A 24,618-nucleotide genomic window follows, 5' to 3' on the forward strand; every position below is an offset into this window, starting at 1 on the left:
TCTTTCTTTATGGCTACTGGGAATGTTCCTGCTGATAAGCTTTTAATTCTGAATACCTTTATAGTCTGCCTTCCTCCCTGGAAGAGGACATGCCTGAAACAGACTAGCAGAGTAAGGATCACTATGTCCTTGTTTTAACAGGGCATCAGTAAGGTCCTTTTATTAATGCGGAACTAAAACTGCTGACTGCCAGTCCCTTTTCTTCAAATACAAACAATTATTTATAGAGCAGTATTTAGCACCATAGTTCAACACAGAATTGCTACCTACCTGACAGAAAAACATAGCACAGGCATTGGAGTACCAGGTTATAGTCTTTGCAAGTGCAGTGGTAGTGAAAGTGAAATAATGCAACAGCAGAAACAGGGATGCTGAGGTGGCTAAGAGAAGAAATTGCCAGGTCCAGTACACCAATAGATGTAAGGGCAACGGACCTCCCCACACCCAAGTCCAGCTAGTAACATTGGAATATATTACCAGAAGGCAAAAATGCCTGTGTCCAGCAGCACTGATCAACACAGAAAACACACAGCACTCAAGTACGAATGGTATGAGTGCCTGAATCTTCTTCCTCCTCTCCAGCCAATCAGTTTGTAAGTCTACTAATACAGTACATTCATTAACACATACACACAAACATCATGAAATCATTCAGTACCTGGCCTTAAACAGTCTGTCCAGTAACCAGCTGCGGGATTTCCTGGCATCAGGGCATATGAACAGAGAAATTAATCTCTCTGCTAGCTCATCTAGGAATGTGGCCTTCCAATAGGTATTTCTCAGGCAGCCACTCAATTTTTCCCAGTAAACTGGCTCAGCCCTACCTCCAGTAAGCATCCTGCTGACCCTGATCTCTCCCGTACCTGGTCGTGGGCTCCAAAGCCCATTCTCCTACTTGCTCTGTAGTCTAGCTCCTTCGCTAGGGATCACACGCGCTTGCATTCCACCTAGCCCTGGCCCCTCCTTGCATGTGCTGAAGTCTTTCCATTTGCTGGAACCACTGGCTGCTCTGATCTGTGTCCTAACATCAGTTGCTGGCACTTAGACCTCCAGAGGCACACAGCATAGACAGTCTGCTCACTCTGGGGGAAAAAAAACATACATAACATATGGGTTAAGTAAGACAGCACAGACTGCAGAGATAATTCTTACTGATCAGCAACATTTTAAAACATTACCACTTCACTTTTATTTTTCCTTCAGTGTTCCCATGGGTTTTTTTCCCCCTCATCCACTTTGACTCCTCACTCTCCTTTGGTGCTTCTCTTAATATACCCATATTAGGAACTCATATCTCACACATTCCCAGAATTCCCTGAAAAGGATCTCATGGTAGGCTTTTTCACATCTCTAACTGCTCTTCCCCCAGTGTGCCGCCCTAACGCAAATGGCCCTACAGACAGGGATACCTCTCAGTCTGTAGGCACCCCGGGAGCCCCTCTACCTCGCTCTAGGTGAAAGCCAGGCCCAGACAAGGGACCAGGCCCAGGGACTGACTCCAGCCCTCATAAAGCACTGTGCGCCTGGCCGGGCGGCACGAAGCGCTCTGTGGGATTGGCCTCCCCCCGCAGTGGGCGGGCCGGCACCGCGCATCTCGCTGGGCCGGCGAAAGGGCCCCACCGATAACCTCGGCGTGGTTTAAATTTGGCGCCTCGCTCGCTGATTGGTCGGACCCCGCCCAACACATTCAGAGCAAAGGCGCTGGTATCACTCAAGCGACCAGTCAGCAAAAAGCTTCTTTCGGCAAACGCACCAATAGCTAGGGGCGGTGGCACTGTCCAATGAGCTGGACTCTACTTGGCGGGAGGTTATAAAAATGCCGGGCGCGCCACCTCCAGTCGTATCGGTTCAGCAGCGCAGTGAGACGCCATGTCCGGCCGTGGCAAGAGCGGCGGTAAGGCCCGTGCTAAGGCCAAGTCTCGCTCGTCCCGGGCTGGGCTGCAGTTCCCGGTAGGGCGCGTTCACCGACTGCTGCGGCGCGGGCACTACGCGGAGCGGGTGGGAGCTGGTGCGCCCGTCTATCTGGCGGCCGTGCTCGAGTACCTGACCGCTGAGATCCTGGAGCTCGCGGGCAACGCGGCACGCGACAACAAGAAGACGCGCATCATCCCCCGTCACCTGCAACTAGCGGTGCGCAACGACGAGGAGCTCAACAAGCTGTTGGGCGGCGTTACCATCGCGCAGGGCGGCGTCCTGCCCAATATTCAGGCCGTTCTGCTGCCCAAGAAGACCAGCAAGAGGGGCAGTGGGCAGCAGTCGCAGGAGTACTAGGCAGGCCGGCCCTCCCGGCCCAACTCAAAGGCCCTTTTCAGGGCCACCCCATTGCTCACCGGGAGAGCTGCGATCCGCGGAGGAGGGAAGGGGACGAGAGGCGTGGCCGGCTGTGGCAGCGGGGGGGGGGCGGGGAGGAGAGAAGCGGCCCGGGACCAGTCAAAAACTGAGCGTGAGCTCCGTAAGGACCCGTTATTTTAACTCTTACCTACCTCTGCTACATTCAGGGGACGTTGCCTAGAAAATAAAACTATAAAACTGCATTATTTACGAAACAGCACCCCAACACGGTGCCGTTACAGTGTTTCTGCAAGGCACTGTAACGATCAAACCCTGCTCAGAGGATGCTGACCTAGTAGCCAAGCGCAGGAAGTGACAGTATCTGGAATTCGGGCTTCTGCTTCAGCTCCCCTTTCATCGGCAAGTCTAGCTAACTGGCTCTCATGACTTGTGGACAAACATACAAGGGAAATCAAAATGGCTGTCCGCCCCTTCATTTAATACTAGCCAATCCAGCTAGTATAGCTAATATACATAGTGTATCAGGTGCATCTATCCGATAACTCAATTTACCTTCACTAAGGCCAAGGATGAATGTAGCATCTCTGCTACTTTACTATAAGGAACATGGTATCAGGAACCTAATGGGAGCCTTCAGTGATCCAGTGAGTGAAAAGGCCCAAATAATGCCTCCCAAAAGCACTCAGCACAGTACAGCATTTTAGTACCAGTACAGTTGTGTATCCAATTATAACCCAATGGTCACTTTGCTCCTAAATGGAACCGAACACTTAAAGGCTTTTATTTTATTTTTAATTTTTTCTTTCAGCTCTCTAGCTACAAAAGTTGTTGCAATACTTCATGGAGATGCTTAACAATTTAGAGAAATGTGGAGAGGGGTGAAAACTCTGAAGAGCAGAAACTACTCAAGTTAACTTCATATTTCAGGTTTTTTGCACCCAAACATCAGGTAAGACTGGTGTGAATGTTGAAATAAATCCCTCCAGAGGATCACAATGTAGCTGCAGAGTTGTAGCACTCCTGTTGGCAACACCGCAGGTTCAGCGGGCATCATTGAGCTGCCTTGCCACGCTAAGGATATGCTTTGCTCCCTTGCTCAGAAGTAAACTAGCTAGTTCAACACCCAGGTTCTCTGCAGCTTCCTGGGCCTGACCAGGAACGTTCTTGGCTGTGATGCCAACATGCTGCACGTCATCATTCGGTCCGTCTTCATTCTGCAAATATAAACGCCTCAAAGTAAGGCAGCAGGAAAACAGTGGGCAAGGAATTAAGACACCCATGAAACAGGGTAAAACTGTTTGAAGAGCCTCAAGAACAGTGTGCTGTTACAGGTTACAAGAAACCAGACCAAATATAGTCTATTTCTAAAGGCCCAGTTTTTGTCATTTAGCTTCAGGTTTGAATTTTGAAGCCACATGATTCACGTACCTGATGGGGATAACTAACACCAGTCTGCATGGTCTCCTTCAGGCTATCAGATCCATCCAAGCTGTAGACTGCTCCTGTCAAATACAACTTGGAAAAATACATAGAATGGATTATTACCACATTAACAAACAAACAGGCAGCCAACTACCCCCTCTTTAAAGAAACCCACCCAATATACAAAGCCAAGTCCGTCGTCATTGGGAAGGGCTTTTGTCATGCAGTGGGATCAGCATGAATAGCAGTACAATACAAGTATAAAGAAAAGTAATCCCTGTTAGGGAAAATGTGACTTCTCAAGGAAAAGGCTGAAGTTTTTTTCCAGTTTCCCACCTCCTTAATCACATTCCACTGTATAAAAATAGATTTGGTAGGGTCAAAAGCAATACTTTCAGACCTCAGGACAGTAGGAAATAAGCAGAGGGGTGGAGGGGGGAATCTGGTATATATTATAAGGGAATTTTCTGAAAGACAGCTTCAGTAGCCAGACCCATGGTTGTACTCCTGCTTTGGACACAAACACAGAAGGGTCAAGTCAGGAGACTGTCTGCCCTAACTGGCTATACAGCATACCAGTATATATAGTATAAAAGGTATCTACCTGCTGAAATTAGCTTCAGGAAAAGATACAGAAACATGCACACACTTGGCGCTTTTCAGAAATAATCAGTGAAAAATACAATGTACTCCTCACCTGGCCATCCTTCAGCAGGGTGTTGACAGCAACAGGGACGCTACATCCACCCTCCTAAAACACAAAGCAGCTGACACTGAGGCTCCTACCCAACACATTCAAAGCAGAGGCCTCTGAAAAGTTTAGGCTGCACACAACCCTGCCCATCACTCTTCTGGCCCTTTTCGATTCAGAAGTACTCTGCAGTTTTAGAGAAGTGTAACAGATTTCCCATATTACGGCATCAAGTCAACTAGCAGATCAGTATTTACTGCTGCAGGCAGAGGAATGGTGCCAGACCTACCAAATGCTTCATAAAGGCTCTCTCAGCAATGCAGCACAACACAGTGTCTGCATCATGTAGGGCAGATACCATATTCAGTATCTCTTGGTCTTTGGCACGAACTTCCACTGCTAAGGCACCCTAGAAGAAGAAACACACAACACAATATAATTCTTCAACTACACACATCAGCACTGATCATGAAACAGAACTCAGAGGCTCAGACACTTTTCACTAAGGGAAAAAGAATGTTCACAGAAATTAATTACGATACACTCCGCTGGGTGCAGGGTCATCCTACAGTAGCTGCTATAAACAGAGGATCAGGACTTATTCAGGCAAGTGTTAAAAGATCATGCTGCCACCTCAAACCATTCTAGAACTCTGCAGGTACTTGACAAATGCATGATCAAAATCACATTTTCAGACTGAATGTGCAGATTTGTCACTTACAATCACTAACAGATCACCAGCTGTAGTTTAGCAAGTTTGATACTAGTTGCATAACCTCAGCCACGCAGCCAGGATGCACTAGAACAGTCCGCCCACCCAAAAACAGGAGCACTAAGAATGTGCTCCAAGACAGGTGTTTCAGCTCCACCCTGCAGGAGTCAGGACATCGTGCACAAAGGAGGGAGCATCACAGACCAAAGACACTGCAGTGGCTTTGCACAGTTATCCTAATGGAGCGTCATACTGACCCTGCCAGAACCTGCCCCATATCTGCCATGTTGCCCCGCTGTAGCTGTGCATGGATTTACCCTTCCCATTTACTGTTTTTTCTATTACTGATAGGAACCAGCCCCTAACACACTGGGTAGAAGAGCAGACTTCCAGTCTCCTATCAAGTTGTGCCTCAAACAGTTTAACAGCCAAGAAAAGAGATCAAAGTACTTTTCTGACAACCAAGACGCGGGAAATCTTCATCACAGTTAACTACTCATATCATATTGCTGCTGGCTTTGAGTGCCCTTTAAGAAACAAAAGTTGTAAAGTACCTGTCCAACAGCATACAGACAATCTTCAGGGCCTAGGAGCTGGAAGAAAGTAAAATGAAGAGTTAATTCAAGTTGCACTATTCACAATATAGAAGACAAGAGCCAGATAGCCAGATTCCTGTCTCTAATATGAACTGATTTCATGTCGGACCAAAGAAATATCACCTCTCCCTTCCCATGCCTCAGTGTTTCCACAACAAAAGTGAGATAACGCACTTTCCAACAACTGAAGTAGAACACTTTGTGAATTAGCTAATCACTAAAATCTCAACCTTGCACACTGCTGCGTTGCTAGACACAAGTGCTGTGAAGTGCTATGAGACAACCAGATTACAAACTGTTACTGAACCATGCAAAGTTGAACATGAAAAATTTCCGCATGAAAAAAAAAGCAACCAACCAAAAAACCCAACCACTCCTTCCAGAAGTGCCTCGAATCAAAGCTAACATGGCAACGGAGTCAGGAGATTGCATGCCTATCTTGGATAGGACAATCACAAGGTCTGAAAGGCAAACAGTTGGTATTTCATCAGAGAATGGTATTTTCTGCTTTGCTGCACCTCACCTGGCCAATGCGATTTTCCCAGCCCATTCTCTTCAGCCCAGCAGCAGCGAGGATGATGGCACTGAAGTCTTCCTTCTCATCTAGCTTCTTTAAACGGGTATTTAAGTTTCCTCTCTGTAGAAGTGATTAAGCAAGCATAGAAACAGCCAGAAAACAGTCCTACAACCAACTGAGTCTTTACAGACTGTACAGAATCCAACAGTCTCCAAATGAGAATGTCAGTACCATGCTGAAAGTGTTAAATATGCGCAATTGTTTCTTAAAATAGAATTCTGCCAAGTATTATGGAATATTAATTCAAGCACTGATTCTACAAAGATACGTACACCATTGAAGTACACTATTAGCACCCAACTCCTTCTGCACTGCAAAGAACTCTGCTCCTAGGACTGAAGTAACAATGCCTTTTCTTAGCAGGTCAGCCACCCTTAACAGAATGAGTGGTCCAAACAGCATCCAGGGTTACTGGAAACCCAGCAACATTTGGTCACGTGCCTGTGACAAACACATGGGAGGCACCATCATGCAGTTTTTCAAACACTGCAAAACATACAATTCATCTCTATGCTGAACCCCCAGCTAGATCAAAGCTGGCTGCTTCTTCACAGCCTCATGAGAAGCAGAGGACAGAATGGCTACAGAGCTACATCCCCCTCAGAACAGGGTAGTGGAGAACAGCCTTTGAAGAAGGAGTTTGTTCTTTGAAGTCAAGTCGCACAAATCAGCCTCGAATCTAGATTTTACACAAAGTTGTACTTTCCTGTTTGCAGCTTTACCCAGCTCCCGCGGCTTTCCAGGAAAGGATACAATATCCCTGAATTCTAAATGAGGGAACTTTTTCTTGAGCTGAGCTGCTCTCCGAAGTGAACTGGTTCCAATCACACTGCAGGGAAAAATATACTCACTGAAATCCAGAACACTCCTAACAGTGACCTCCAGCCACATATATGACAGAAGATTCAAGGAAACAAATGGTAACCTTTTTTTTTTTTTTTAGTTGAAATGAAGATCAAAAAACCAGTCAATGATTTGTATCTCCTTAGAAGAAGTTTGCTCCTCTGTGAAGTTTAGCACGTCTGAAGCAACTCCCAAGGAGCCAATTTACAGGATATGCTTCTGATGAGCAGTCCCTAGCCACTGTCAAGGACTGATGAAACATCATTGAAAGACAATATTTTTCACAGAAAAAAGACTCCACTGCCCCAAAATGAACCAGACAAAGCCAGACAACTAAGTGATGAAGTGACTAAAATAGAGGAACTTCATCAAAGAGAGAAATGCATTAAGCAGAGGACCTTTGCGCAATGGAGTTATATACTCAAGGACCTTTGAGATTTGAGTATATAACTCCATTGCGCAAAGGAGTTATATACTCCAGTTATATACTCAAAGGACCTTTGAGTATATAACTGGAAACCACAGAAAACTGCAAGTGTGGGCATTTCCTTTCTCGAGATATATGCTGTTCACTTCTTTTCATAGAATCATATTATATGCTGATTTGGAAGGAACCCATCAGGATCACTGAGTTCCAACTCCTAGCCCTGTGCAGCACACCCCAAGAATCCCACCATGTGCCCAAGAGAGTTGTCCAAATACTCTGTGACCTCTGTCAGGCTTGGTGCTGTGACCACTTCCCTGAGGAACCTGTCCCAGTGCTGAACCATTCTCTGGGTGATGAACCTTTTCTCAATATTCAACCTAAACCTCCCCTGATTCAGCTTCATGCAGTTTCCTTGAGTCCTGTCTCTGGTCATGAGACTGAAGAAATCAGTATGTGCCCTTCTGCTTCTTCCTTCTGGAAACCTGAAACCTAAGCCAGATGTGATTTTCTTGCTATCCAAATGCACAGAAACACAAATCTTTGTGTCATGGCTAGTTTATTTCTTTCACTTTCATATATAAAAAAGTATCTTTCTAATAGATACCTTAATCTGAGTAATTTCACTCATCTGTCTCAGACAAAGGATTCCAATAATCTCTACTGAAAGACAGGTCATCAAAAATGGAGAAACCACAAGAAAGTGATGCCAAAAACAAGGAAGAAATCAGAAGAGGCTGAGTGAGAACTGAAGCACAGTTCAGGTCCACGAAAGCCAAAAATCTGCACCAGACAGCCTGTCTGCCTTGTATGCATTCCCTAGCAGTAAGCAGAACACCAAGGAGCAGGAATTCACTCAAGAGATCATGGCAAGAAAGGTGCTAACTTGAGAAAGCATTGCCATTTAAGGGTGGCTTGAGAGATGAACCTCACTCCTGTGAGACAGTGTTACTTTTTCTAGCAAGTGGGTCCAAGTTAATGTCTGTGGAATGCTCACAAAAGGCAGTGTAAAAAAACACTACAGGATAAAGCAATGAGCTGACTGACTTGCCAATGGAAAATATCAACCAACTGACCCCTTCTATTTTTACACCTGTGTTCCCCTTCTTCTCCCACTCACCTCTTTTCAGGAAGGAGGCTCAGTGTTTTTCCGCAGTTTTTGGGATGAAAGACAACAGCGTCAAGTGGATTTTCCCTTCTGCAAAATAATGCAAGTGCAGAATGCCTGACACATCATTTAAGGGAAGGCTGGTAAGGTCAACAGTTCTGCTATAATTTCCTGGAAGAACTACCTCTGGCTCCAAAATACTTCATCATCACTGTAGAAGCAAGAATTTTCAGACCACCTGCCAGCTAAGGAACACTAGGGCAGCCCTAGAGTTCCACTAGAGCTTCCACCGGTTTGGAGACCAACCACAGGACCTACACTGCCTTTGCTCTCCTTTACCAACACTATAAAATGCAAGACTCTCAAGAGAATCAAGTCTCATGTCCACACTTACTTGCAGACAGCACCGATCGTAAAGCCAGGAGGAAGAGAAGTTGGCAGGTCCTTCAGGGAGTGAACCACAAGGTCAACCCTAAAAATCAGATGATAGTAATCAGAGAACAGATGATGGAGCTCATGTGGGGATCTACCAGTGGCCTTCAGGTCACCTACAGAAAAGTTTGAACCTACTCTGGGAATTAATTTGGAGAAGGGAAAAGAATTTCAGGATTCCATAGCCAGGATTACTATACAGTTTTTGTGTTACTCCTAAAAGGCTACTTCACCTTTCTCTGTCTCTCTTTTCCCCTTAGCCAATGACAAAAGACACCTAAACAATCCGATTGAATGAGGGGAAGACGCTGGAGATGTTCACACAGAGACACACTGTACCAAAATGCATCAGTATGTGGCTTGGCATCATGTGTCAAACTTTAAGTAACAACAAGCCAAACTACAGGCAACCTGTTTTGTCACACAGGAACCAAGCACAATTGTAAACACTTGAGTCTCCAATAGCTTTTCACCAACTTCACTGAAAATGCAGTATGATGTAACTATGTGGCAGAGATGCAGAAGAATACCTTTGTTTTTAAACATGCTTTAACTAAGGCACCACTGAAACCCTCCTCAGAATATTGAAAAGAACGAGAGATTAAATAACAACAAAACTCCCCCAACACCTCAAACCCATGAAACCAGCACTAGTCTCTCTTTGCTCAGGCATCAGAAGCAAGGTTTTTTGTAGAGACAAGGTGCACAGAACACAGCACAATTTGCCCATGTCAAATTCTCCTGCACATTTAGCTTGAATAAGTTAATAAATTTTAACATTTATAGGATGACAATAAATCTGTTTTGCAATACATTATCACCAGTAAGAAAAGTATTTTTTAAAAAATATATTCATAAGTATTAATCATATGAGATCACATCCTCCCTGTGTATTACAGCATGTAATACACAAATAACAGAAGAAAACCTAACTGGGACAGACCAAGTGACACAATAGCTCCACTTCAAAATACATGGCCTGAGCCCAGGGTAGAGAGAAAAAAAGGGGGGGAAAATCCTTTTGACTTATCGAAGGATTACTTTTTTCAGCCTGAGAGGTACCAGGACTGAAGGAAAGTAGATCACCTATGCAGCAAGCCAAATATTTCCAAAGAGCACCAAATGCTAAGGAGAAAGACAAAACAGTAAGTCCTTACTCATTTCTTTCAAGTGCATTTTCCAACTCCTTGGTGAAGAGGCTCTTCTCTCCAATCTACACATAAATGGAAAAACATAAATCACAAAAGAAGCAACAGCCAATATAACATAAATACAATTAGTTCTTGAATAAAGGAAAATCCTTTACCTTGGAAAGTGCTGTATCCAAGATCTTGTCCCCAGTTGTTGACATGGCCACTGCTCAGAGACAGTACAGGTAAAATGTGAGGCTTGATAAAAGCACTGGGCTTAGGCTGAAAATATCTATGCAGAATGCCACGAGCAGTCACACACTACTGTGTGAACACTGACTCAAGCTCAATACAAGAGCAGCTCACTTCTAGAAGTATATTGCACTTAAGACAAGTGAAATTGAGACTTTCACTGTCCTCAAAAACAGAAGCAAGGTGAAAGAGGGCAGGTTTGGGGAAGAGCTGACCCAAACTGCCATGGTCTGTCTCTGGAGTGCCAGTGAACACATGTAAAGCAGCTCCCTTCAGTGCATGGCTGAGCTCCTGTTATTCCTGCTGAAAGCCTTGAGCCCCAGACCAGAAAACGCCCCTAATGCTCAGGAGGGCGCAGCCAAAACAATACAAAGTTTGCAAATGTAGCAACACAACACCATATCCATCGCATACTCAGCACTTAAATCATCAAGGACTTATGAAATCCAGCTATCTCCCCTAGAAGAAACAAGCAGCAGCAGTTGCCCAGCCACACAACTGAACTGAATTCAGATGGCACTCTCAGATAAATTTAGACAGACCTCCTCCTCCTGACTCTCGCACACAAAGATAACCCGCTGGCTCCTGCTCCTTGCCATCTACCACAGGGCAACATCCAAAAAAAAACTTACCAATCTCAAAGTGGAGGTCAGGGTATAGCTCACGGAGCATCGTAACTACACTATCAGTCTGAATCCGGGCCAGCTACAAGGAAGCAGAAAACAAAGTCCTAAAGAAAGAGCACATTGTCCATACAGTAGCTAAGGAGGCTTTGCCACTCTCCGACAGCCAGGCATGCATGACCAGTGCATTCTCTCTAAATCAAAAGCATTAGAAATAGGTTGCCTCAAGTTAAATCGCTCATAGGTACAAACTCCTTGAACTGTGTGAACTCCTATCATGACCAGAACACTTCACTGAAGAACTTATTTTATTGACTACAGTGCCACAACAACATCTCCCCATCTCCAGCATTACTGTGGTGCAACCACTGATGAAACACTGCAATAAATGTATCGAGTTAGGGAGAGTGATTACAACAGAAACCTACAGATCACAATTCTCATGCTTTCACTTCTTGGTTTCACCTGTGTGGAACACAACTGCTAAATGATGACCGCTCATCAACAGGTGGGCAGAAAATGTATACAAAACCATTATTCTGTTGCTCAGCAATGAGAGAACAAGTCATATTGCACACTGGACTGTGGTTGAGGTTAGGGTTAAAGCCTCCCACTTTCTCTAAGAGTATGAATTTTACCAATACTGCAACTTTTGGGAGAAGCCAGTAGGATTTCACTAAGCTGGCGGAAAAATCCACAGTTAGTGTCAAATATAAGTTACTTATCCTCTATAAGAACAAAGACCTAGTTACAGTTTTTACAAACACACATACACAAAATTAACAGCTTACATCATCATGTACAGCAAGAAACAAATCTCAAAGCAGTAAACTGCATGAAGAACATTCCATTGCACAAGAAAACCAGGAGCAAGTAAAATACAATCATTAGTGTATCATGTTTCTGCACATGCAAGCGGCAGCTGACTCAATCAACTACAGATGAGTTTCAGCTTTTCTCCCACCGAAGGGCTCAAGACCCTTTGGTCATTAACGTCCTTCTGGGGACTGCAGTTCCCTACAAGTGCAATGAATGTATGTAGCTGCTTCCCTTTGTAAAGTGCCCCAAAAGCCTCAGGTTATTACATGAGATAGTATATATGCACGGCTATCTCCCTTGTCCTGATGTCTACGTAAAATGCCTTCGTGACAGCACGGAATTCTTCCTAGAACGTGCTACCAAAAGGAACGAGATTATCTCAGTGCAAAGGCCTGAGGGTCACTTATCTCTTTGCGAGGCTGCTCCTCCCTACTGTAGCCCGCTGGCAACAGATACCTTCTCTATCTCTGGATACGTCCCTTCCCTGGCCTTTGAGCGGGCTGCAAGCATCAGTTATTGGGGTGTTTTCCCTACAAGAGCTGCAGACTTTGCAAGTTGGTCCCAGCCAGATCCGGGAGAGACCCGCGCCGTTGCCCCCGGCCCGTGCACCACGACAGTGCTAACAGAGCTGATCGTCCCTGGGTTCCGAAGGAAGGGCTTTCCAAACTTCTTCCCGGAATTCCACAGCAGGAGTAGAAACGCGCGAACTCAGGAAGCTGAGGCTGCTCCTCAGCCCCGAGAAGCACGCAGACCCCGCGACGCCCGCGGGGTGCCCCGGCGGCGGGCACTCCCCGCACCGCAATCCTGCCGCTGCCTACCTGGCTCCGGCGGGTGCCCACGCGGATCGCTCTGCCATCCACGCCGTTCTCTTCCCGCGGCAGCAACGGGCCGGCGCCCGCTCCGTCGGCCCCCCCGCCAGACTCCGCTCGCCCCAGGCCCACGGCGGCCGCCCCGGGCTCCGCCATGACCTCCGGCCCTCGGCACCGCGCAGCCCCGCCCCCTCCCCCCACGTGACCGGTGGCCTCGCCCCCCCGCAGCCCTACCACGTGAACAGCCCCGCCCCCGCCTGCCCAGAGGCCCCGCCCCCGCCTGCCCAGAGGCCCCGCCCCCGCCCGCCCAGAGGCCCCGCCCCCGCCCGCCCAGAGGCCCCGCCCCCGCCCGCCCAGAGGCCTCGCCCCCCTCCCCGCGCGCCCGGAGCGCCGCCCGGCCGGGCCGGTCACTGAGGGCCGCGCTGCGGCACTGTCCGACCACGCTGCTTTATTGGGAGCCAAGGGGGGAAGCCAAATACAGGGGGCCGAGGACACAGGGGGGACCCCGTACAACACGAGAGGGCGTGCGGACAGGGCCTGGAGTCAGGTACTGCGCTTGGTGTGGATAAGCAGCTCCCGCTGCAGGCCAGCCTCGATCGTTGTAGCGGTCTTTCCCGAGGGCAAGTCCGTGATCAGGGTGAGCTTATTGAAGACGCCGCGACCAAAGTAGTCAGCAACGACTGAGAAGCCATCATTTGAACACTTGAGCTGCCAGACAGAAAGCAGCAGCATCAGCAAAAGCCTTCAGAGCGTCTTGCTTCTAGCCTCCTTCCTTTCTCCCTCTGCATTTAGAAGCCTCTGGTTTAGTGGACTGTTGGACAGGGCAGCTCTTTGCTCAGTCCACGCAAGGGCTGGGTGTAGCAGAAGAACCTGCTAGATTTTCTGATGCTGGCCATTCCAGCTCCTGTTTCAATGCCACTTCTGAGCCATGCACCAAGGTAATGAGCAACTGAATTAAGCAGGAAGGTGAGTGCCTCAACTGCTCTAGTTCCCACGTGTGTTAACATTTTCCAGCTAATGTCCCATTCTTACACTCAACACTTAATTAATCCTTGGGGAACACAAGGTAGATGCCACATTTTGGTGCTGTCCCCATTCCAATTCACACTGTTCTTCTTCCTTTCTCCCTAATTAGTTCTATACAACTTGTTGACCAGCTGTCACACTGACCAATAGGTCTTGAGGGTCAGGTGAGGACAGATTCTCTCTTTCACCTTCACAGAGCCAACAATGACTCTTTGTGCCCTTTACACAATGCAGTCACCCTAGGGTCTAATGCCTCATTATCCAGTTAACATAACCTTGTTTACAAAATACTCTCAAGCCTTACCTGTCTCTACCAGCCTCCATTTACAGGTCCATAAATGAATCTAAACTCTATTTATTTCAACTTTGTAAGACAGACAATGATAGCCTACCTGATGCTGAAACTGGTCATGCAGATCTCTCTTCTGCTCCTGGGCTCGGATCATGTCCATCACTTTGCGATTTTCTGGCATGCAAGTAGGACATTCTGAATCACTCTCAGAGTAGCTTTCAAAGCAGTGCTGGTGAAAGGAATGACCGCACAGGAAGTGGACTGAAGGGAGCTCCAATGCACTGGTGCAAATGCTACACTTGGTCTTCTGAAAAATCTTGGGACTGAGTGACAAGATGGAGAAGTGTGAGAAAGACAAACTACACTTCACCTTACTAAAAGAAAACAGCAGTTCTGTCCTTGAATAGGACTAGACAAGACAGCACACATTCCTGCACCTTGCTTTTAGCTCTTCAATTTCCAGACGGATCCTCGTAGTTTCTTCACGGTATTTCTGAATTCTCTGCTCATCCTGCTCTATCTGGCGGCTTTGCTTCTGCAGCTTGTTGACAAGATAATCCTTAATCACAGACAGGGTGGCTGTGGAGTTATGAGCCAGCGTCTGCACAACTGAGAGCAACTGAAATGTTAGTTTAAACACAAGCACAAAAACTGCAGCTATGCTTGTACTGCCAGGGCAGACTGCTTTCCTGGGACAGGCCACTTACAGGCAAAGACAGCTGGCATTCTCATGGAATTGGAAGAGCTCACTTAAAGATTCTCTTTCAATTTGATCTCTTGCAGAAATGGGTGACTGGGAGCACGTCTGGATAACTCAGACCAAAAGGCACAAAGGAAGGATATAGTAGTGGATTGGATTTTAGTTCTCCACCAAGGCTCAACAGGAGTTTCAGCACACCCTGCACTACCCCACACTGACAGACAGAAATCATGTATGAGACATCTCACTGATACTGCAGATCTTTCTCCCTAACTAAGGAGCTGTGACTGACATTGTTTTTCCCTATGGAGCTTATTACTTCAAATGGTAGGCTCCAATTTCATTGATTCTTCTAATGTCTGATCTACAGAAAGCACTACAAACAAGTCTGGGTTGGAGTCTTTCGTGGTTTGTTTTTCTGGTTTTTGCTTGGGTTGGGGTTCTATGACAGAGGAGGCTGAGGGTTGAATGTCATATGTCATTACCAAGCAGCGGAGGCATAAGATTCTTGTTCTCTATGTGTTTCAGCACTGCAGCAATATACTCTTTGCAGTTCTCCTCCTTCCGTGCAAAGTAGCTAAGAGCCTGTTCCCAGAGACAAGCCTCTTGGTCGCCATACAACTCGCACACCTCAATCACCTTCTTGTACTGCTCATTCTGCATGTGGTAGTGCATGATCTGTTGGAAACTATGGGAGAAAGACTCATCAGCTGCAACAATCCATCTTGCCCTTTGAGGTTTTACAGGGACTTCAGCTTTTCACCCAGCCATGCAATCCCCAGACTCACACAGAAGCCAAAGACAAGTCTTTTTTTCACTCTATGTAACTGCCTTGCTTCAACAGTGAGGTATTTCTGCAGAGTAATCATCTACCATGCCCATCTTGAGATGCTAGAGGTCACTACCATTAATGGTACAGACATTTATGGTTCAGAAATCGCTGCAGTGGGGGCAAGAGGGGAAGGACAAGACTCTAAAGACAACAGTAACACTCACAGTTTGCCCTGCTCATAGAGGTAGAGAACACCATCCTTGAAATTGTGCATCTGACATAAGACCAAGGCCTTATCAAAGACTGTTTTGAACCTTCCGCTCTTCAGGAGGGTGAGGGCTTCATTGTGCAACTTCTCCTTGATCTACAAAGAAGGGGGAGAGGTCAAGAAGAGGAACCCAGGCACACCCACATACACACTATTTTGCACTATGACCTGACAATTTGGAGCTCTTCATGCAGGTCAGTTTTGGCACTTGCTCTTTAAACCTTTTAAGCAAACAGGATATGATTTTCTTTGCCCAAACAGCCAACATCCTCACAGATCCAGGCAAGCAAGTAAAGATACTTTTGTGGGCAAGCCAGCTGCTCAGAGGCTGTATTTCCTGGAATCTGTCCTTAAATGACATACAAACAAAACAAGTTCAGCTGTCCTGAAGGGAATAGTCTCCCAGATACAAGGCTGCTTTCCCATTTCTGTGCTATTTGTCCAGCACAGCATATGTATTGCCTCATGTTGTCAATGCCCAGCTGGAAAAGGCATTGCAGGAATGCAAATATGACTCACAGACACCAAATCTTTCCCCTCAAAACACAATGCTGGAGGGAGCTCAAACCTGCTCATCTTGCTCATGTGCCCAGTTCTGCAGTCGAAGTTCCAGTAAAGTGTCATAGACACCCTGTGGAGAGTCAGCCTGCACCTCAGTCATGTGCTCCAGAAAAGCTTTCAGTTCTCGGGAATTGTTTGCAAAGACTGGGATGAACTCCTCTGAATTAGCCTGTAAAACAGTCAGAAAAAGACAAGCACCCACATCAGCATCTAGTGCTTCCTTCCTTCCATGAGAAATGTTTGTTTCCAGAGTCTCAGACAGGACAGATACAGCACAATACAGGATGCTAACAACATCAAGGATCAATCCTGAGCAATAACTTTAAGAGATCCCCTGCCTCTAGGACTACCAGTACATCAGAATGGGGCTTCTCATGGAATCATTGAATAGTTTCGGTGTGAAGGGAACTTTAAAGGTCATCTAGTCCAATACCCCTACAAAGAGCTGAGACGTCTTCCATTTCACCAAGTTGCTCAGGTCCACATCCAACCTGATCTGAGTGTTTCCAGGGATGGGGCCATCTACCAATTCTCTGGGCAACCTGTTTCACCAACCTCTTTATAAAAAGTTCCTTCCTACTATCTAGTCTAAATCTGCTCTCTTTTACTTTAAAATTATTACCTCTTGTAGCATCAGAACAGGCCCTGTAAAAAAGTTTGTCCTCATCTTTCCTATAAATTGAGTACTGAAAGGCTGCAATGAGGTCTCCCTGAAGCCTTCCCTTATCCAGACTGGGCAACCCCAGCTCACTCAGCCTTTCTTCAGAGCACGTGTGTTCCATCCCTCTGACCATTTTTATAGCCCTCCTCTGGACCCACTCCAAAAGGTCCATGTCTCTTCTGTGCTAAGGGTTCCAGAGCTAGACACAGTATTCTAGGTGGGGTCTCATCTGATCAGAGTTTATTAAGTTATAATTCTCAGAGTTTATTAAGTTATTATTAAGTTATAATTCTTCAGAGTTTTTTAAGTATAATTATACCTAAAACATCAGGATGGCAACACAAGGTATGCAGAAGCACTCACTGCAAAGTTACTACTGGAGAGCAACAACTCTCAGTCAACACAAACCCTACCTTTTTTCCTTCTAGCATCCCAGGGCCTTCATTACCTCCCGAGGGACGGTAATCAGTGCAAAGGATCTTCAGCAATTCAGTGGTCTCCTTAGGAACATGGTGCATCAGGATTTTACCATATCGCTTCATGTTACTCTCTGCCTGTTCAAAGGGCAGTTTTCCAATGTAGTGCAAAGCCTCTTGGTAGTTCTGTGAAGACAGACAACAAAACAATCACAGGACACTGGCCTCTGCTCTCTACTTTGAGCTTAGGACAGAAAGCATTGAAGACATGCTGTGAGTATGCCACAAATCCCATTTGCTCTGAATTACCACCTAGTTCACCATTCCTGCTCATTCTCCTCCTCAGGGAGAAAGACTGGATACAGCCTGAGGGAAACATTTAGATGAATCCCCAACTAAGTACTCTTCTTACAGTTCTCTTCTTAAAGGGCACTGTAAAAAGTCACATCAGAAAGAAAACAAGATCTTCTGATTTCCCCATCTAGTCTAACACACAAGCAAAAGCAGAAAGGCAACACACCAACAGCAAGAAGTATTGTTGCTGCTGTTCTCATCAGCGTGCTATCCTCAGCAAAGAGATCAGTGAAATTATATTCTCACTAAAGAGGAGGCTAGGGAATTGGTATTCTCCCCAGTAAGAACACATGCGCAGTTATGTCTCCTCACCTTGATGTCCTCTAACTGGATTTTGAGGTACCATTCATGATGCTCATGCTTCTCTGCCAGGTACACAGCATGGGAGTAGTAGCCAGCTTGGCGAAGTACCTTGATAGCCGTTTCCACATCAAAGTGGACCTCACTCTCACTCGTCTCCAAGAACAAAAGCAAAGAGATGGTCCCTCAGAAAAATTTTAACAGTCCAGAAGCAGTAATCATTTATGTCAGAGGAGGAAAACATGAGCAGGGACAATCATGCAAGAGATTGTACCTCTCATGCAAGAGAAAAATCCCCCATGCAGAAAGGAAGGAGTCTAACCACTTCTCATTTGCTTGCCAGTTGCACTGACAGAAGCAAGCACACTCCAGACACAGATGGCAAATCAACCAAACTGAGAAAGTAAGCAAGAGCTTGGAAATAAAGGAGCAAAGACCAGGGTACTGAGAGGCAAATTCATTATTCTCTCTCTTTAACAGTCATAGAGGAGGAAATTTACAATTTCACCACAACTCCTTTTTAATTATTATGATGACATAAAAATGTAGCATGATTCCATGTCTACCCAATACCTTAATGAACTCTTCCAGTTTGGAGCTGTCTTTGAGTTTGGTATAGCAATTCAGCAGAAGTGTAGTGTGGTCTGCATTGGCCAGGGACTGCAGATGGAGCATCTGTAGATAAGCAGTAAGGTTGTGGATACGCTGAGCATCCAGGAATTTCCGAATAACATAAGATGGTTCTAGCTTCCCTATAGTTCTGTGAGGGGAAGAGTTACAAGATATTGTATACTCATGAAATCAAAATAAATGGAGAAATTAACAACAGAACACAGAGAAACCTTAACTTCAGCAGGTACTAACCCTCTCGGGACTACTCAGCTCTGCATCAGAAGCAACAACTAGTTATGGTGTAAGACCACCCAACTGCACACACACCGATACAAAGGCCTTGATCGGGACAACCATGACAGCATACAAGGAGTTAATCTTCCCTTAAAGGTGGCAGTGAGAAGACAGATTAGGCTCTGAGCACAGCAAACTGGAACAAAAGCTACATTTTCCTTCCTTTCAGTCACATAACTCAAAGTCAGCTTTAAATGCTCATGCTCTAAACATAGAACAGTTTAGTCACAGTTACTGTGACAGTTAAAGCAAGTCAAGGTAAAAAGATGTGCTGACTCTCACTGGATGTCAGGGACCCTGGAGCATCAGCTCCACAATAATTTACCACTTTGTGGCATTTTAAAAACTGAACATTAAGTTTTCAGTAAGCCCCAAAACAAGGCTGCTCTGAGTTCTAGTTTTAAAAAACCCAAGATGTTTTAAAACTGACATTAAACTGTTTGAGTACTTTCCAAGAAGACTGCCAAACATGGCCAAATTCCATCATCTATCTTGCACAGTGATCCCTTCTTTATGATAGGCCCCACTAGGTCCCACTCCATCCCAGTAGGCCTACATTATTCATGTTAAAATATGATCAAAGGGAAGAACTTTCTCCTAAGGTGTACAAAGAGATTTTCAAGCAACTTGTTCAAAGACTTTTAGTCTCACTGACATCTTTCTCTGTATGGGTAGAATTTTCACCTCAAGTCATACTTTTTTTTTGTTTTGGACTGTTTTAATTCCTGCGCTGAAACGGAAATCAAGGCCTATGATGCTGCTACCTGTACTACAACATCACAGCTCCATAAGATCCCCACCTACCGAATATACTGCTGAATGGCTCCATCATGGTTTCCCTTGTTATAGAGATGATCACCATACTGACGGAAAATCTCTGACAAACCATCGCTGTCCAAGTGGTGGCTCTTGGCCAGGTTAATGGCCATTTCAAATAAGTTCTTTCTGAACAGCATCTGTTAAATACATGGTAAGAGCAGTACAAGAGAAATACCACCCCACCAAACAAGTTCAAACACACATGGAAAACAAGTTGTTTCTTCATCTTAGTGCATACGTGCGCTTGGGCCTTTACATACCAATTGTCTTATAACACTGGCTATACCGAAAAGCTATTCGGTCACTTGTTATGTAATTCACTTACCTGAATGGTTCAATTTTTCAGTCTACAGAGCCAGTACAATCTTACAGACATAAGGCGGAGACTAACAAGAAAACAAATTTACATGCCTCGAGTTTGGTTTGTGTATCCTTCTCCTGCAGTACATGGATCTTCCCATCTCTGGTCAGTACATAGAGAGATCCCCACTCTGCCAAGACATCCACTATGTCATCAAAGATTGAGCTGTATGCAATGAATTTGTTGCACAAGTCATAGATATTCAGGACTTGTTTGTCTGAATTCTGTGCCTCGTTCCCAGCAAATTCTGACCTGGAGAGCAGAATAAACTTTTAGAAAACAAGAAGAACATAACCTGAAATCTTGATACCTTTTCAAACTAGGGATGTATAGAAAGCAAGACAAACAGAGTTCATTCGGGCAATTAAATTAAGTGGATCCTGAGGGAAACCACCATGTATTTATACACAAATTCCATCATCCTGTTCCACTGAGAAATTCATAGGACTGGAAAAAATTCCCCTCATTCAGCACATTTAACTGTGCTACTCTCATAATGGAAATGAATCAATATATGGGTCGGGATGAACCTCAACATCTGACAGAGTGGCAATCTGCCCCCAAGAGCAAAGCTTCACAGGGAAGAAGGAGAAGGAGAAAAAGCATGAAGCTGCATGAGCAAAAAGAACTTATCTGTTTCAAGGAGCCCTACTTTGGGGAAGTCTTTCGGTCCTTGGAGACAATGATGAGGTACCCCCGATACCAGTGAACAATCAGCTTTTGTCCCTCGAAGGCAAAGCAGGGGCCACGTTCGTCTGGTTGGTAAAGGTACACACATTCATTTCCTGCCACAATGAACTGGAGATCCTGGGAGGGGTCACTGAGAGATGAACAGCGCAATCCACAACCATGAGTGTCCAGCTCCAGGTGAGGATAGTCTTTCACTGAAAGTATATAAGACTACAGAGGAAACTCGAGGGTTTGGAGATCACTCTGAACTAGACTCTGAAACCAAGAGAATTTGCCAGTCAGAATAACATTTTTTCAACTAGCTTCTCACCTGGATGTTCTCTGTGGTCACCACAAATAGATGTGTTGTTTTGCCAGACTGTCGAAAAGCGAGGCCGGTAACAGGGTAACTGCCTTCATGTAGGATCTGGGTCTTACTATGCCGATCTCGAGTGATGTCTCCTTTAGTAAGTACAACACTCCCATCTGCAAAACCTGGTGAAGCAGACAGACTAAACTATTACTTATACAACACACCTGAAATTTTATCCAGCATAAGTTAGGGAAGTTCCAGTCAGCAACAACACCATGCTCACTAGCATGGTATAAAGCAATGGAATTGCCACAGGTTCTCATGTCAAGTCAGTCTTTGCCAAATCACTTCCCACTGCTCCAGTTACAGTTCAGAGCTGCCACACAACTGCACATAGGATAGCACTGATCAGCAAGGGTTAACTTGCTTTCTACACACAAACTTCACATGCAGATTAATTTTGTTTGTCTGTATTTTGTTCTACAAATGGCCCATTCTGCAACTACATACTGCAACCCATACTGCAACTACAACTATAATTTCAAGTTCCTTGCTTATTCAAAATATCCTACACACTGTGAAAAAGACCAGAGGGAGATTTTTCTAGAGTAAAACACACAGTTTTCATCGCCTGCCAACAGCCCCAGTCTTGTAAGTTGTTCCAGGCTTGAAAGCCACCGTACACACAGGGAAAGCTTTTTTGATTTCACTGTAGGGACCAAGTCAGCTGAGAGCACTTGTAATCTCACAACATTACTGCTCTTATTCTGTCAGAAGAGTTAAGCAAGAAACCTTAGCAAGGAACAGTCAAATCCGAAAAGGGAAATTTGCTTTTTTTCTTTGAAAAAAGGTTTGTATAACAAGCTTGAAAAAGTATCTCTGTAACATTAGGTATCACAAGACTTGCATTTTTTCCTGTACCAACAGAAGCTAAATTTAGTACTAAGTTCAATAAGTACGTAGCCTTACCAACTGGCAGGGAAAAGAGGACATCAACTAAAAACACATGCTTCTAAGTATCAAAGTTATTAGTTTAAAATATACACTTAGGCTAAATTTACGCATTTAGCTCTTGAGCTCTAGGGTAGCACAAGATACACAGTATCTCTGTGAGGATAATGTAACAATGGAGTGAGAAAAAAGATCATCAGGATCTTCTATGGTGGTTTTTGTATTTTCTATTCATGCTCACTACCTCTCAGTAAGGACTGTTATATTTTCCCTAAGCTATTATAGTTCAGCTTTACTTACCAATAGCCATGAAATTAAGATTCTCGTGGACAGTTAGGCAGGATACAACCGTGGGCTTGTTACCTGGTATTGCTGGAAAAATTCGTGTGCAAAGAGGGTTACCACCATCTCGTTTCTCCAGGTTCCAGACTTTCACCTACAAACAACGATGATCTGGCATAAGCAAAACATGGGGTATTAGTAGGCCATGACCTGGCATCAAAACGTTATAGGACCCAGAATGAAGAAGCTACTCAGGGTATAGAAAGGGCTACTGAGATGATCACAATAGTCTTTAAGAAAGAACCGTATTACAAATGCGATTTCCTCTCTTCGTCATTTAACTTACCAAAGGATTTATACCCTCCTCATCCTCACCAATAGAAACCAGGATACTGTGCTGCTTCAGCTGGTATAGATGTGTCACCCTTAGCTTGTAAGCTTGGAAACTGCTGAGTTGAAGGGAGCGAGGCAAAAACCAAATCTGACCTTCCATATTTAGATCACAGTTAAGGCACATAAGGGGACAAAAAAAAAAAAAAAAAAAAAAGAAAGCCCCACACCTCCAATCGTACAAGAATCTGCATGCCTTTTGCGGACTCCTGGTAGAGTTACAGCAAATACTTCTGCACAGCAACCCCGGAGCACCAACACATCCAGCGGCGCTTTGGGGTTTTTGTTTAAACAAAGCACAGCCGACAGCGGAAAGCTGCCGCATTCCCAAGGCCGGAGCACCCTCCGGCCCGCGGTAGACAGCGCCCAGGACTCGCCTGCCACGCAGCCTCGGCTAGACCGAGCGCCGCGCAGGCCACAGCGCCTGGCCCCGCACAGGATATCTCCGAACACGAGGCTTCCCCGGCCCGAGTCGCAGACCGCGATGCCCGGGGGCAGCGCGAAAGGCTTCGCACCGGCTCCATCCGGCCCCGAGGGCTCCCTCACCGTCTCTCTGTCAAAAAAGACGAACCGGCGCCACTGCAGGTAGGCAGCCATGTTGGGGCCGGCCCCGCGCGCCCGCCCCTCACGTGACCTGAGTCTCCGCCCCTCGGGTGGCGCACGCGCGGGCGGGGCAGCTGCCGTGCCAAGACATTTAAAGACTGAATTTTGGACATACATACTGGAAAAAAATCCCAGAGGAATTTAAAAGTCAGAACGGTACCAGAAACCTTAAATGAGTCATTTTACAGTAATATTTTTGCATTACAGTATAGAATATATAATCTTTATAATTTGCCTCTCTCCAACGGGAAATAAATAATAGTATATACAAAATAACTGTATATACAATTAATAGTATATACAAAAAGGCTTGACTTTAAATGTGGACAAGAACTAATGAAATCTGGATATTTGCTGTGAGCTCAGCAATATGATTAATTATCTGTGTTGTCACAGATTAAACTTCTTGGCTTAACAAAAGCAATACAGTAAATATATTAAAAATAATGCTATACCTTTGAATACACATGTAAGTTAGTTGAATACATGTGTAATGTAACCCCAGAAAATCAGAACACATTCGGCATTCATGTACTTACGCAGTATTTCATTTCATTGCAACTGTCCATTTTTACTGCTCCAGTGCCCCAGGCACTGCTCAAAGTGGGACCTTGTTTGCAATCTGAAATACTTAGTTACCATTATGGTAAATTCCACACGAATCTTTTGTTAAATTGTTTAACTTAAGCTATCAATTAAGTGCTGTTAGGTTTGCTGGTAAACCTTTATGCATAAACCACTGGTGAAGTCCAGGGCCTAGCTGAGCGTGGGGGGGGGTGACGGGGGGGTGACTCAACCCTGTGACTCCACTTACCCATTCCTATCCTTACTTTTTTGGCCCTTCTCCCCCAGCATCCATGCAGATAATTTTGGGTTGATTTTGGTTTTAGATTGGGTGTAGCCTGCTTTTACCCTGTGTGCTTTAACCATCTAGGCTACAGCAGAGTGAACCTTGCCACTGAACTTTGCCCTGCTTTCACTTTTACATTAAACCTCCTTTTGCCAACTCCTTTGCTGGGGATTTTTAAAGCATCTTTAAAAGACTCTTTCCTACCACCAGAACCACAGTACACACAATGTCTTCTGCAGCATAGCCAGCAAGGCAGAAGTCAGGATGACTCAATGAAAGACATGAGGACACAGCCCCAGCAGGATCTGCAGTGGTCCTCTGGTCCCTTGCAGAAATTCTCATCGTCAAAGAAGCAGCTAACTTGGCACTGCAACCAGATGCCATGCGGAGTCTT

At 45.3% G+C, this 24,618-nt stretch overlaps 3 protein-coding genes across 4 annotated transcripts; 1 reads left to right on the plus strand and 2 right to left on the minus strand.

The window, feature by feature from the left end:
• Window positions 1–1,758: 1,758 nt before the first annotated feature.
• On the plus strand, window positions 1,759–2,376 carry LOC128947285 (histone H2A). Its single transcript, XM_054291536.1, has one exon. It carries the CDS (start codon window positions 1,870–1,872, stop codon window positions 2,269–2,271), a length of 402 nt encoding a protein of 133 aa, XP_054147511.1. The 5' UTR covers window positions 1,759–1,869; the 3' UTR covers window positions 2,272–2,376.
• A 694-nt stretch (window positions 2,377–3,070) lies between these two features.
• HMBS (hydroxymethylbilane synthase) lies at window positions 3,071–12,891 on the minus strand. 2 transcript variants are annotated; one of them, XM_054291471.1, is made up of 13 exons: window positions 12,740–12,891; window positions 11,112–11,184; window positions 10,404–10,453; window positions 10,255–10,310; window positions 9,060–9,137; window positions 8,678–8,755; window positions 7,044–7,119; window positions 6,237–6,350; window positions 5,672–5,710; window positions 4,695–4,814; window positions 4,412–4,465; window positions 3,721–3,807; window positions 3,071–3,506 (listed from the first exon to the last, which is right to left on the minus strand). In XM_054291471.1, exons 1-13 carry the CDS (start codon window positions 12,884–12,886, stop codon window positions 3,333–3,335), a joined length of 1,146 nt encoding a protein of 381 aa, XP_054147446.1. In that variant the 5' UTR covers window positions 12,887–12,891; the 3' UTR covers window positions 3,071–3,332. The 2 variants fall into 2 exon arrangements, with proteins under 2 accessions (XP_054147446.1, XP_054147447.1); XM_054291472.1 differs by lacking the exon at window positions 8,678–8,755.
• A 272-nt stretch (window positions 12,892–13,163) lies between these two features.
• VPS11 (VPS11 core subunit of CORVET and HOPS complexes) lies at window positions 13,164–23,385 on the minus strand. The gene is made up of 16 exons (XM_054291482.1): window positions 23,211–23,385; window positions 22,728–22,872; window positions 22,400–22,535; window positions 21,167–21,330; window positions 20,819–21,066; window positions 20,217–20,418; window positions 19,791–19,942; window positions 18,654–18,840; window positions 18,093–18,236; window positions 17,424–17,612; window positions 16,357–16,518; window positions 15,745–15,884; window positions 15,234–15,436; window positions 14,486–14,657; window positions 14,149–14,371; window positions 13,164–13,438 (listed from the first exon to the last, which is right to left on the minus strand). The coding sequence occupies exons 1-16, from the start codon at window positions 23,366–23,368 to the stop codon at window positions 13,274–13,276; spliced, it is 2,790 nt and encodes a 929-aa protein (XP_054147457.1). The 5' UTR covers window positions 23,369–23,385; the 3' UTR covers window positions 13,164–13,273.
• Between the last annotated feature and the right edge of the window lie 1,233 nt (window positions 23,386–24,618).

This window comes from Melozone crissalis, unplaced genomic scaffold (genome assembly GCF_028551555.1).
Source record: "Melozone crissalis strain CALT ecotype California unplaced genomic scaffold, PUWL_Pcris_2 ptg000092l_1, whole genome shotgun sequence".
NCBI classification, from domain to species: domain Eukaryota; kingdom Metazoa; phylum Chordata; class Aves; order Passeriformes; family Passerellidae; genus Melozone; species Melozone crissalis.

Excerpts from the sequence above, each read along its gene's own strand:
- LOC128947285 (XM_054291536.1), top strand. The coding sequence starts at position 1,870 with ATGTCCGGCCGTGGCAAGAGCGGCGGTAAGGCCCGTGCTAAGGCCAAG.
- HMBS (XM_054291471.1), bottom strand. The coding sequence starts at position 12,886 with ATGGCGGAGCCCGGGGCGGCCGCCGTGGGCCTGGGGCGAGCGGAGTCT. Across the intron at positions 8,756-9,059 it reads ACGATCGGTGCTGTCTGCAA|AAGGGAAAATCCACTTGACG; the intron begins GTAAGTGTGGAC and ends ATTATTTTGCAG. Across the intron at positions 5,711-6,236 it reads GGGAAAATCGCATTGGCCAG|CTCCTAGGCCCTGAAGATTG; the intron begins GTGAGGTGCAGC and ends ACTTTCTTCCAG.
- VPS11 (XM_054291482.1), bottom strand. The coding sequence starts at position 23,368 with ATGGCTGCCTACCTGCAGTGGCGCCGGTTCGTCTTTTTTGACAGAGAG. Across the intron at positions 17,613-18,092 it reads TCCAGTTAGAGGACATCAAG|AACTACCAAGAGGCTTTGCA; the intron begins GTGAGGAGACAT and ends CTGTCTTCACAG. Across the intron at positions 14,658-15,233 it reads TCTTATGCCTCCGCTGCTTG|TTGTGCAGACGCTGGCTCAT; the intron begins GTAATGACATAT and ends AGTTGCTCTCAG.